This window comes from Felis catus, chromosome D4 (genome assembly GCF_018350175.1).
Source record: "Felis catus isolate Fca126 chromosome D4, F.catus_Fca126_mat1.0, whole genome shotgun sequence".
Taxonomy (NCBI): Eukaryota; Metazoa; Chordata; class Mammalia; order Carnivora; family Felidae; genus Felis; species Felis catus.
The window spans coordinates 14,149,688-14,163,115 of NC_058380.1; the positions used below are offsets into that span (position 1 = coordinate 14,149,688).

General features: G+C 43.6%; 1 protein-coding gene across 3 annotated transcripts in view; it reads right to left on the bottom strand.

The window, feature by feature from the left end:
- Positions 1–13,428, bottom strand: part of CEMIP2 (cell migration inducing hyaluronidase 2) — an 87,414-nt gene that overhangs the window by 53,386 nt on the left and 20,600 nt on the right. For all 3 annotated transcript variants that reach the window (XM_023243341.2, XM_003995401.6, XM_045042531.1), the window contains exons 2-5: positions 12,719–13,061; positions 7,396–7,536; positions 6,391–6,952; positions 376–545 (exon numbers count right to left, since the gene is read on the bottom strand). In XM_023243341.2, coding sequence (XP_023099109.2) covers positions 376–545; positions 6,391–6,952; positions 7,396–7,536; positions 12,719–13,049 — 1,204 coding nt within the window. In that variant the 5' untranslated portion in view covers positions 13,050–13,061. The remainder of the gene's footprint in view (positions 1–375; positions 546–6,390; positions 6,953–7,395; positions 7,537–12,718; positions 13,062–13,428) is intronic.

The following is a 13,428-nucleotide window of genomic DNA, read 5'->3' on the forward strand; positions in this document are numbered from 1 at the left end:
CCAATATGGGGCTCGATCTCATAAACCATGGGATCATGACTTGAGCTGAAATCAAGACTTTGGACGCTAACTGACTGAGTCACCCAGGCACCCCAACAAATCCACTTCCAATGGTTAACCACACCTTATGACTCAAGAATCAAGAACAAAGTCCAGGTGGGAGTGGAGCACTAGAACAGGGCGTTCTCCCATCCAGTGAGAACTCTTGAGTTCTTGATCAAACACAGTAGGGAAACCATAGGTTTCATCTTCAGTCAGTTGAGAAACCTAATCAGACTGTCCTTCGAATACAATACCATCTAAAAACCAAAAACCAAACTCAAACAGTCTTTCACAATACTTACCAATGTCTTAGTCTAAACTGTACTTGCTTACCTTCAATCCATTCACTGTAAGCGGTCACAGTGAACTTCTGACCATCCACAGTATAAAATTCTCTTTGGGCAAGAGCCTTCCCTCCACTGCTGTGATTTTCATAGTTCCTCACAGATTCATTGCAAGAAGCACTTCCACCATCAATGACACCAACCAAAGCCCATGCTTGCCTAGAAGGAAAAACACCATGAGCCTTATTTGTCATGGTACCAGTCCAGATCCCTGACACACGTGTTATGTCAGGTGCTGCTAAATGCTTGTATTTCATTTGTACCAATCCTTCTACTTCTTTTACCATGAGGTTGTAAGTCTAAACCTTGACTGAAGTAACCGACCTCAAAGAAGGAAATGCACCTGGACTTTAAATCCTTGTTTGTCTAGCTCTGTAACAGGTGAAATACCAACGACTGGCACGAAGATTAATCACTGTCTTACCTCCTCAATACACACCCATTTGACACATCATTCTGGGCACAAACCCATGTATTTCTCTTCTTTTAAAATGTGTATTGCAGGCACCCTGATATTTATCGCAGCATTATCTACAACAGCCAAATTACGGAAACAGCCCAGCTGTCTAATGACTGATGAATGGATAAAGATTTGGTATATATGTATATGTACACACACACACACACACACACACACACACACACACACTGGAATATTACTCAGTCATTAAAAAGAATGAAATTTTGGCATTTGCAATGACATGGATGGAGCCAGAGAGTATTTTTTAAAGAGTTTTGTTTGCTTATTTATTTATTTATTTTTATTTTTTAGAGAGAGAGTGTGCACACACGTGAGCAGGGGAGAGGGGCAGAAGGAGAGAGAGAATCTTCAGTAGGCTCCACACTCAGTGCAGAGCCCAACACTGGGCTCAATTGGACAACCTTGGGACCATGATCTGGCCCAAAATCAAAAGTGGGACACTCAACCAATTGAACTCTAGGTGCCCCTAGAGAGTATTATGCTAAGTGAAATAAGTCAGTTAAAGAAAGACAAATATCATATGATTTCACTCATATGTGGAATTTGAAAAACAAAACAAACATAGGGGAAAAAGTAGAGAGAGGCACACCAAGAAACAGACTCTTAACTACCGAGAATGAACTGATGATTACCAGAGGGAGGTGGGTGGGGGGATGAGTGAAATCAATGATTGAGGTTAAACAGCACACTTATGGTGATGAGCGCTGCTGGGTAATGTATGGAAGTGTAGAATCACTATATTGTGCACCTGAAGCTAATATTACACTGAATGTTAACTAACTGGAATTTAAATGAAAACTTCAAAAAGACAGAAAAGAAAAATGAACAATAAAATGAGTATCGCCTGCTATCTTTTGAACTCTCGGCAATGTTCTCAAATCTGGCTGCATAATAGAGGCACATGGGAGATTTAGGAGTCCATCCATGCTCAGACCCAGCCCAGACTGATGACATCATCATCTCTCCAGGTGGGGCGTGGCCTTATTAGGTTTGTTAAAGTTTCCCAGGCGATTGGGATGTGCAACCAGACTTGAGAAACACTAAGTTGGAGAGTGGTTCTCACACTTTGATGTGCATCAGAACACCCGGAGGGTGTCAAACCAGATTACCAGGCCCCACTCTCAGATTGCTTGGGGTTGGGCCAGAGCATTTGCATTTCTTTTTTTTTTAATGTTTGTTTATTTTTGAGAGAGGGGGAGAGTGCAAGCTGTGGAAGGACAGAGAGAGAGGAAGATAAGAGGATTGGAAGCAGGCTCTGAGCTGACAGCAGGGAGCCTGATGGAGGGCTCAAATTCATGAACCATGAGATCATGACCTAAGCCAAAGCCAGAAGCTCTACTGACTGAGCCACCCAGGCGTCCCTCAAGAATTTGCATTTCTATCAAGTGCCAAGGTGATGTTAAAGCTGCTGGTCTGGGGACCACATTGGGAACCCCTGAGTTAGGCACCAACCCTGACTGCACATCAAATGCCTGGCAGGGAGTAGAGGGTGGGGGGGCCCATCCTTCAGAGATTCTGATGTAAAAATTTCTAGGTGGGCCCTGGGCATGGGATTTTTAAAAATTTCAGGAGTGCAGGAGCCCCTGGGTGGCTCAGTGAGCTGGGCGTCCGACTTTGGCTCAGGTCATGATCTCACAGCTTGTGGGTTCAAGCCCCGCGTTGGGCTCTGTGCTCACAGCTCAGAGCCTGGAGCCTGCTCCGGATTCTGTCTCCCAATCTCTCTGCCCCTCCCCTACTCACACTTGTCTCTCTCTGCTTTAAAAATGAATAAACATTTAAAATTTTTTTTAATGTTTATTTATTATTTTTGAGAGACAAAGACACAGAGCATGAGCAGGAGAGAAGCAGAGAGAGAGGGAGACACAGAATCCGAAGCAGGCTCCAGGCCCTTGAGCTGTCAGCACAGAGCCTGATGCAGGGCTCAAAGTCACAAACCTTGAGATCATGACCTGAGCTGAAGTCGGATGCTTAACTGATGAGCCACCCAGGTGCCCCATAAACATTTAAAAAATAAAAATAAAAATCTCAGGAGTGCAAAACTGAGAACCAATAGGTTACTGGTGTCTTAATAGGCTTAAATCCAAGTTGTATCATTACTCTCCAACAGATTTACATTTTTACATCTCTTTGTTGAAAGCAACTGTGTTTGAAAATTCCATTTAATTTCATTTTGTTTCTGTAATAAACATTCCAGGGACTTGCTCAGACTTGTGGCCAAAATAAAAAAAGAACAAAGCCAAAAAGCCAAAAAATGTGCCTTAAGACTCCAGGTTTAAAACACAGAAAGAAAAATGTCAATTTCCTACTCTGGGGGCCAGGGGGTGAAAATGTGTGTGTGTGTGTGTGTGTGTGTGTGTGTGCGCGCGCGCGTGTGTGTGTGCATGTGTGTGTGTGTATGGAATGTAATCTATGTCAGACAGATGGCTGGATACTCACAGATAAAAGTCAACCAAAGCATGCCTACATCCTTATAAATTCCACACCTGCCCCGGCATGGATTAGCTACTTTTCAGCTGACTATGCTTTATAGCTCTATTTATATTCCTTGACACTGCACAAGGAATCAAATGCAGAATGTTTCAATTTATTATCTCCTATGTGAGAAGAAAGGAGAAGAAATATCAGAGGCTCCCTTTATTCACCAGAACTGCCTCAGCAACTATAAAACAATGCTCTATTCTACTGACATTATCTCCAAAACACTCCTACTTCCCTCCTCCACTTGAGGAAAATTTCAGCGCACCAGAACATTATCTTCAAAGGCGTATGTTTATGTGCATTGGAGATAATGTCAAAGCAATGGAACACTGGCAAAGGATCACAACCCAAATCCCTCTGTCAAATCAGCAGCACTATTTTAAGGGGGATTTAGAAACCAGGAGGGAAAGGAAACAAAAAAAGGTCACACGCAATATTCATAGCTAATGACCACACAAATCCAGAGAAACAATGGAGTAAAGAAACAGAAGTTGTCATCCTGGCATTAATGGGTAATGAAGCAAGCAGGTATCTAACTTTGAAAAAGATCATGTTTCCACTGCAAGGTCTAGAAGTTACAGAAATATATACACATGGGTTTCAGGAGATGAATAAAAGAACATTTGGAGAAGCACTTTTTATCGCAGAGGTTCAAACTGGAAAACCTCCCAGATGTCCAGCAGTGAATACACTGTAGTACAGGCATACATAACACTCAGGAACATAGAGTTGAGCAAAGAAGCCAGATGCAGAAGATGATACATTGTCTGCTTGCATTTGTATGAAGTCCAGGGGCACCTAGGTGGCTCAGTCCGTTGAGTGTCTGACCCTTGACTTTGGCTCAGGTCACGATCTCACGGTTCGTCGGATTGAGCCCAACATCGGGCTCTGCACTGACATCTCGGAACCTGCTTGGGATTCTCTGTCTCTTCTCTCTGCCCTCCCCTGCTCTCTGTCTTTCTGTCCATCTCTCAAAATAAATAAACAAATTTTAAAATATATATATTGGGGCATTTGGGTGGCTCAGTCAATTGGACATACGACTTCGGCTTGGGTCATGATCTCATGGTTTGTGGGTCCGAGGCCCGGGCTGGGCTCTGTGCTGACAGCTCAGAGCCTGGAGCCTGCTTCTGATTCTGTGTCTCCTCTCTCTGCCCCTCCCCTGCTCATGCTCTGTGTGTCTCTCTCTCTCAAAAATAAATAAACATTAAAAAAAAATTTTTTAGTATATATTGTATGAAGCCCAGAAACAGGCAAACCTAAACTTTCATATTCTCCACAAATTCAGATGCATGGTGACCGTTGGTGAGCAGAGAGAGTGATTGGTGAAAAGGAGGAAACCGCAAGGGCACTGCCAGGCCACTGGCAGTTGTTCTATTTCTGACCTGGTGGGTGGCTATCCAGGTATCACATTGTGATAAGTCATTAAACTCTGCATTCCTGTTTTTTGGCACTTTTCTGCATGTGTATTATATTTAAAATCATAATTTTTTTAAAAAACCCATCTCCTGCTCTTCTCCACCTCCCACTGCCTACACAGCATCCTCCTACACTCCCCTCAGGTGTCTCACCTTTGGGAAGCCTCCCCAGATTCCCCAGGCCGATCTGGGGGCTCCCTCTATTTTATGCTCCCAGTACAGCCTGTCAGCAAGGGTCTCACTGTCTAGTTTGGTGTGTTTCTCCACTGGATTGAACGAGGGCTCTGAGGCTGTGTTCTTTCATCTAAGCACCTGTGGGTACCCAGTACTCAGCATCTCCTCAATATTCCCTGGGTAAATAAAAGGGATTTAAAAAGCATTACAGGGGCACCAGGGATGCTGGGGTTGAGCATTCGACTCTTCATATCGGCTCAGGTCATGATCCCAGGGTCACAGGATCAAGCCCCACACCAGGCACTGCTCTGGGCACGGAGTCTGCTTGGGATTCTCTCTGCCCCTATCCCGCTCACGCACGCTCACTTTCTCTCTCTCAAAAATAAATAAACTGATGGTTGATGGGGGGTGGAAGGGAGGGGAAAGTGGGTGATGGGTATTGAGGAGGGCACCTGTGGGGATGAGCACTGGGTGTTGTATGGAAACCAATTTGACAATAAATTTCATATTTAAATAAATAAATAAATAAATAAGCATTAAATTGTTTTTAAAAAGCATTACACACACTTTTCTTCTTTAATTTCGTCTTCTTTAACTTTCTCTAGAAATTCTACAGGTAATATCCCATTCCAACACCCAATCAAAGGAAAATAATAACTACATCACTCAACCATCCAAGGAAAAAATAACCAGATCATGTCAACCTGTGAGTTTTAAAGTCCTCTTAACTTTTCACAGCAGATACTCTCCAACTCCACTAAGAACAGTAAGCAGGATTAAAACTTCCGTTTTTTGAATTGAAAGCGGAGCCAGCTACTTCCCCCAGACTCAGGGCTGCGTTAAGAAGTCACGGTAACCAGAGCACGGCACGAGAGCCATCGGCAGGAGAAATGAATCCCGCTCGCGGATGGGCTTCCAGGCCCCTCCAGCTTGTCGCTCCCTCACACGTGCCAGGGCTCCACAGGCCTGCGCCAATCAAGCCGAAGGACTCAAACCAGCGTGCAGAGGAGTCCAGAAAAAGAAACAGAAAACCGTGCGTGTTCCACAGGCTTTTCAGATAACTTTCACACCTCAGCGTGGGATCGGGGCCCCAGCGAGCCTGAGTTTCATGTGGTTTTCAAAAGGTAACGAAAGAGGGAAGTAAACTGGCCTTGAACTGCCTGCCGATTTCTCAGTACCACATTTCCGTTCCTAACTTTCCACAAGCCTGGTGCTACGGCTCACAAAGTGCTTCGTAAACCAAAGCCAAGAAGAGAGCTTTGCTAACCGGCGTCCCGTCCTCCATCCCGTCGTCTCACAGCACGAGGTAACCAGACCTGCAAGCGGTAGCTGCCATTCTGAAGACTGAAGACAGTCTATGGAGTGATGTGTCCCTTTCTCCACCCCCCTCTCCTGTCACACAGATAACAGACTCGAACACAGAGCTGGGAAGGAAAGTAAAAGGTATGCCCACCTGTAGCCCAGTCCCTGGATGAGCTTACTTCCCAGCCGGTCCTGGATCATTTGTATGGTTCCTTGTAGGAGGCTCTTGGCTGCCGAATCTCCAACGGCGATAGCAACAATCCGGCCTGGATCCTGGATTCTCAGAAGTTCCTGAAGCCGTCTACTCTCATTGTGGTATTCGTGGGTATCAAACTTCTCACTTTCCAAAATTTTGGCCGTGTCTTGGTCGATGATCCTCACATTGAGGCCTCTAGAGAAGTCCTTTTCAAAGGCATACGACCCAAAGGTCAAGCCTGAGGAATGCAGAGTTCTCGCCAACAACGTCCATGATACTGTCTGCGCCCCGTGGATCTCCAGTGTCCCGCCAGCTTCCACACCAATAAATTTTTTGCCAAATGTTGGCATACTTTCACCTTCATCTGACTTGCCATACAAGGCAATTGTCGCTTTGGATTTATAGCGGCATTTTTCTGCTCCAATATGAAGCGCCCCACCATCCTTGATCAGGATGTAACGAGTCCTCAAAGTAATATTTCTGGATCCATCTTTATCATCCCCAAATACAAGCAATCCTGCAAGGAACAACACTAGTGTAAGCCAACCTCTGAAACATCTCTCTGGGATACAGAGAAATAGAGTTTACTTTAAGGCAGTTACTGCAGGATAGGAGAACTCTTCTGCAATTGAGTTGGGAAAAAAAATTCATTACGAGTCTGTTTAGAAAATTAAGCCTGTTTTGGGGCACCTGGGTGGCTCAGGTCATGATCTCGCAGTCTGTGAGTTTGAGCCCCGCATGGGGCTCTCTGCTGACAGCTCAGAGCCTGGAGCCTGCTCCCGATTCTGTGTCTCCCTCTCTCTCTGTCGTCCCTCTGCCTCCCCCACTCCCCGCCCGCCTCCCCTCCCCCCCCGGCTCATGCTCTCTCTCTGTGTCAAAAATAAACATTAAAAAAAAAATTTAAAAACATCAAAGGAAGGGGTAACCTCACGGCTACCATAGGCAGGGACCTTTCTTTACCTCCATCCTGAATGACTACAGAATTCACCGTGGCATCTGACGTCAGACGGAACATATCTCCCTCCTTGATAACAACTTGCTTGGCAGAATCTTGTCCTGGATCCCAGTTCCTGAGACGTGGGTTTTGATCTGGGCAATTCTCTACAAGCAATGCAACATCAGTAGCCATCAATGCAACAAAATTCACGAATGCTTTTAGCCAGATCCAAGTTCTATCATTCACGGCAATTAGCAAGGGATGGGCGGACCTGTTTTAACTTCCTGCCGTAAGGATGGAAATCCCATCCCGTTTCACCCAGCAGATGTCAAAGCCTCTACTTCAACACATTCAAAAAGTTTCACCATGAAACTAAGTCGCTATCATCTGGTTTGGGTCAAACGCTACAAGGTAAACAAGGAGTTCCTCTGAATCATCGACTCTGGAAATAAATGAACAATACAAAACAAAACTGTGAAGTGCTCTCAGACCTACACTAGGAAGGTGTTTTAGAAAACCAGTATTCACAACATACTGGTAAGTAAAACTTGGAAACTGCTAATAGGTATATCAGGTCTTCCCAAGTTCCCTGTGCACAGTGAAGCATAGCGTAGGCGATAAAAGCACCTCTATCACCCCACAGGCAGCAGCTAATACCAGCTATCTTCAGACATGTGCGCTTTCCCAATGAAACTGCCAGAGGCAGACGGCCAAAGACATGACTTCTCATTTTCAGAGATGAGGAAACTACCGATCAGAGAAGTCAAATCCAAGATGACTCAGCAAGTTGAGTGATATTCAAGTTCCCCCTTAAGAAAGAAATGAGGTTTACTGGACACGCTGTGTTTCTTTACTAAATTAGAATGTGCCTCTCAAATGGGCGACGAGGAAAACATGAAAGCATTGCAACAGCTATTTAATGCAAGAGAACTTCAGCTGCTGCTATAATTTGGAAGAAGGGGGAGGGAGGGGCACGAATCACACTGGTTTTGATCAACTAATGACCACATATTTACTGAGGATCAACGTGTTCACTTTGTACTAGCTATTGTAAAATTTATAAAGCAAAGAATGAACTCTATTAAGCATAGAATGAACTGCAAAGGTTATACTCTACTAGAAGAAAAGTCACCAGGTAGGAAATAACTCCATATTGAACAATGTGGTACTCATTTGATGTGCCAATGAGCTCAGAGGGGTTGGATGGAATAACTGAGGCAGTTTCAATGGAACACAGGGACACTAGACCTGGACCCCCAAAGGGCAGACAGTACTTAAGTAAGAGGAGCACGCAGGTGGGAGAAGCAAGCGCCCCTTGCTGTCCAAGTCCATTGGCTGCTCAGTTAAAAGAACCCACGTTTAAACTCAAAGTAAAGGGGCGCCTGGGTGGCTCAGTCGGTTAAGCATCCGACTTCAGCTCAGGTCACGATCTCGCGGTCTGTGAGTTCGAGCCCCACGTCGGGCTCTGGGCTGATGGCTCAGAGCCTGGAGCCTGCTACCAATTCTGTGTCTCCCTCTCTCTCTGCCCCTCCCCCATTCATGCTCTGTCTCTCTCTGTCTCAAAAATAAATAAACGTTAAAAAAAAATTAAAAAAAAAACAACTCAAAGTAGAGACAGGCAAGAAGGTGTACTTGGGAATCGTATGAAAGTGGAAGGTGCACATTGGGAAATAACATGAGAAAAGCATGAGGAAAAGTAGACAGGCTGAGTGCAGCATGAAGACATTATTTTTTATAAAAAGAAAATTCTGATTCCTCATTTTTGAATTACACAATACTCAAGGCAAACATCTTATTTCTAAGCACTGGTGCTGACCTAGGCTTACGCTTTCTCTTTGACAGTAACTCCTGCAGTTACAATTAGCTTCGCTGGTTAAGACCTTGGCAATTAACCATTAAGTCCTTGGCAATTTCTCATGGAATTTTTCTCAGAGAAGTTTCATAATCACCAATATTTAATTCAGATAAATCAGTCATCATCACTATTATACTAGAAATAATCCTTAAATGTCTCTTTCCATTAAGAAAACAAGAACTCTCTTGGGAATGCAAACTGGTGCAGCCACTCTGGAAAACAGTATGGAGGTTCCTCAAAAAACTAAAAATAGAACTACCCTAAGACCTAGCAACTGCACTACTAGGCATTTATCCATGGAATACAGGTGTGCTATTTCAAAGGGACACATGCACCCCGATGTTGATAGCAGCACTATCGACAATAGCCAAAGTATGGAAAGAGCCCAAATGTCCATCGATGGATGAATGGATAAAGAAAATGTGGTATATATATACAATGGAGTATTACTCGGCAATCAAAAAGAATGAAATTTTGCCATTTGCAACTATGTGGATGGAACTGGAAGGTATTATGCTAAGTGAAATTAGTCAGTCAGAGAAAGACAAAAATCATATGACTTCACTCATATGAGGACTTTAAGAGACAAAACAGATGAACATAAGGGAAGGGAAACAAAAATAATATAAAAACAGGGAGGGGGACAAAACAGAAGAGACTCATAAATATGGAGAACAAACTGAGGGTTACAGGAGGGGCTGTGGGAGGGGGGGATGCGCTAAATGGGTAAGGGGCGCTAAGGAATCCACTCCTGAAATCATTGTTGCACTATATACTAACTAATTTAGATGTAAATTTTAAAAAATAAAAAATAAAATTAAAAAAATCAAGATTCAAGGAAAAAAAGAAAACAAGAACTCTCTTGAATGTGTTCTGACTTTAAGGGTTTCTTAAACTTCTGTCTTTCCATAAAACATCTAGCTGGAACTCCCCATGATGTTATATCACAAGCAAATGTATGTCCCAGACAACAGGCCTGTACCCAGCCACTGAGAAGGAAATCTGGTCCGTTGACATGTAGGGCCCACTAAACGGTTATATAATTTCTCCTCATCTTTTAAAATTATTCCCCAGGAAGCACGCTTCCTCAGGAACCATCACCAGAAATCCTAGTCTATTTCCCTCTAGTAAAGTACACTTAATGAGAAAATACGTGGTCTGCAGAAAGGACTGACAAATAGCTCAGCGGCCCTGCCTTTCTGGCTGCCCACTGTTGAGCTGTGGGTGCATTATCAAGGTTCTGGAACAGCAATAACCACAGCGAGGCGGACCCTGGAAGATGTCAGCATACCACATATTTCCACTGAAGTTCTGCACTTTTACTGCCAAAATGTGAAGCTGAGGAATGTTGATTCAAAGGAACCACATCAGTAATTCAATGTCTTAGATGGAATATTAAAAGGCCATTTAAAGCCAGAGGTTTCACCTCTGATTTTCCCTGAATCTAGCATCTCTTTACTGCAGATTACTTGGGAAGAATGAATCAATGGCAGTGAACTTGGTTATTCTGCTGGAGAAAAGGGGAGAGAAAGTCAATGCTAAGAGCCAATCAATAGAGAGCAGTGTCACAAATTCATTATGTGATCTACTGGTCTGGTTAGCAAAGACATTGCTATGAACACCCCTCTCTCTCTCTCTCTCTCTCTCTCTCTCTTTAAACGCTTATTTATTTTTGAGAAAGAGAGAGACAGAACATGAGCGGGAGAGGGGCAGAGAGCGAGGGAGACACAGAATCCAAAGCAGGCTCCTGGCTCTGAGCTGTCGGCACAGAGCCCAATGCGGGGCTCAAACCCACGAACCATAAGATCATGATGTGAGCCAAAGTCAGATACTTAATCGACCGAGACACCAAGGCGCCCCTGAACATCTCCCTTACTTCAGGTCTATTTTCTTAGAAGCATTGACACAATCTCTCCCAGGACTTTCAAGCCTATAAAACCCCTAAAGCACCCAGGGAAACTAAATAAAATAGTATTTGTAAGTTTTATAAGTGATGAAGTGTTTCTCAAATGTTACATTCATTTAAGGAGGCACCTAATTTGACAAAAATCTGTTGTAGATAGTAAAAAAAAATTTTAAAGCAGGCAAAAATGTGCCAATCCATTGTTATGGTCTGCTTCTCTTGAGACAGTCCTGAGCCCTCTGATTTTTGGACTGATGGATGAGATTCTATCATGAGGTTCTATCATGAGATTCTTGGTACTATATTGAGGCTGACTGGGCAATGAATTTCTTCAAAACCATTCAAAGTATTGATATATTACCAACTTGAAAAGCAAAGACCATATAAAAAACTAAAACCTCCCACATGATATTTAACTATGAAGTAATGAGTGATTTATAGATAAATGTACTGGAACTTAAAACTCCTAATGGATGTTTTCCTTTGGGGATAAACATTGTTCCTCAAAAATATTTGAAGCTTCTTTTTGTCTCTCTGTCTCCCAGCTGGTTTCAAACCACAGAACACAAATCTTAGTATTTTCACTCATTTTTTTTTTTTTTTTTTTTTTTTTTTTTTTTTTTTTTTTTTTTTTTTTAGTAAAATGTAGGGGCTCCTGGCTGGCTCAGTTAGAAGAGAGTGTTACTCGATCCCAGGGTTGTGAGTTTAAGCCCCACACTAGGTATAGAGATTACTTAAAAATGAAATCTTAGGGGCGCCTGGGTGACTCAGTAGGCTAAGTGTCTGACTCTTAATTTTGGCTCAGGTCATGATCTCATAGCTCGTGGGTTTAAGCCCCGCTTTGGGCTCTGTGCTGACAGCTTGGAGCCTGGAACCTGCTTCTGCTTCTGTGTCTCCCTCTCTCTCTGCCCCTAACCCACTCGCATTCTGTCTCTGTCTCTCTCAAAAATAAATAAACATTAAAAAAAATTTTTTTTTTAAATAAAAAAAAAGAAATCCTAGGGGCGCTGGGTGACTCAGTCGGCTAAGTGTCTGACTCTTAATTTTGGCTCAGGTCATGGTCTCACAGTCAATGGGATCAAGCCCTGTGTCAGGCTTGGCACTCACAGCACGGAGCCTGCTTGGGATTCTCTCTCTCTCTCTCTTTCTGCCCCTCCCCCACTCACACGTGCGAGCTCTCTCTCTCAACATAAATAAACATTTTAAAAAAATGAAATCTTAAAAGAAAAAAGAACAAATGTAGTTTTATCATTACACTTAGTCATTTTTATCACTAAAAACCTCTGGCAGTCAGACAATCATACCCACCACAGAGGATGGAGTCGCAGTAACACAAGAATTAATTCTGCCAAAGTGGGAGAATGGGCAGGAAGGGCAATCCTTTAACCGTGTCGTGTCCACGGATTCCCTTAACAATTGCTTCCATAAGCAGCTACAACTCCTGTTCTCTAATTATACTTTAATTCGCTAGAGCCAAGTGAAGATATCACAAGGCTTTCTTTTTAATTTCATTCTGCTATTTCCTTCCCTCTTCCTTCTCCTGCACTGGGTCGTCTGTACACGTGCGTGTCCACACGTGCGCACTTACCATCTGGGGCGTATTTTGAGGATATGCCTAAAATGACCGCGAGTGCAACGAAAAATGAGAAACTAGTGATGGCGAAGCAAATGAAAGTATTTTTGTGCCTCTTCTGCTTTCGGCTCTCTCTCTGGGCCTGCTGCTCTTCAGGTGAGAAAGCGAAGGTGGCCCGGGCTTCCTGTCTGACGGAGGTCAATTTGGCTGAAGCTTGGCTCTTTGGAGGAGGAGGGGGACGCAGCGGCACAACCTTCCCGGGAACATAGCCAGACGAGCGATGGCCGTTTCCGTTCTGAGGTTGCAGGAAAGCAGGGGGCTGTCCCCTGGAATCAGTGGCATGCATGATACACTGTCACTGCGAAAAGAAGAAAATTACGGTTCAGAAATGTGAGAATTGTGATGGTTTTATTAAGCGTCTTTGGTGGTGGCCAAATCGCGTAACATAAAACGTGCCATCTTAACCACGTTTCAGTGCACAGTTCAGGGGCATTAAGTGCCTTCAGCGGTTGTACAACTGTTATCACCATCCATCTCCAGGACTTTTTCATCATCCCACACAGAAACTCTGCAGCCATTAAGCAAGAATTGCCCATTCCTCCCTGGTAACCACTGTAATGACTTTGAAAATATCAAGTCAGCCTACATCCCTGATATAACCACCAATTGTTTTCTAATGCTCCTGCTTTTTTAAAAAAATGTGTAATGTTTTATTTATTTTTGAG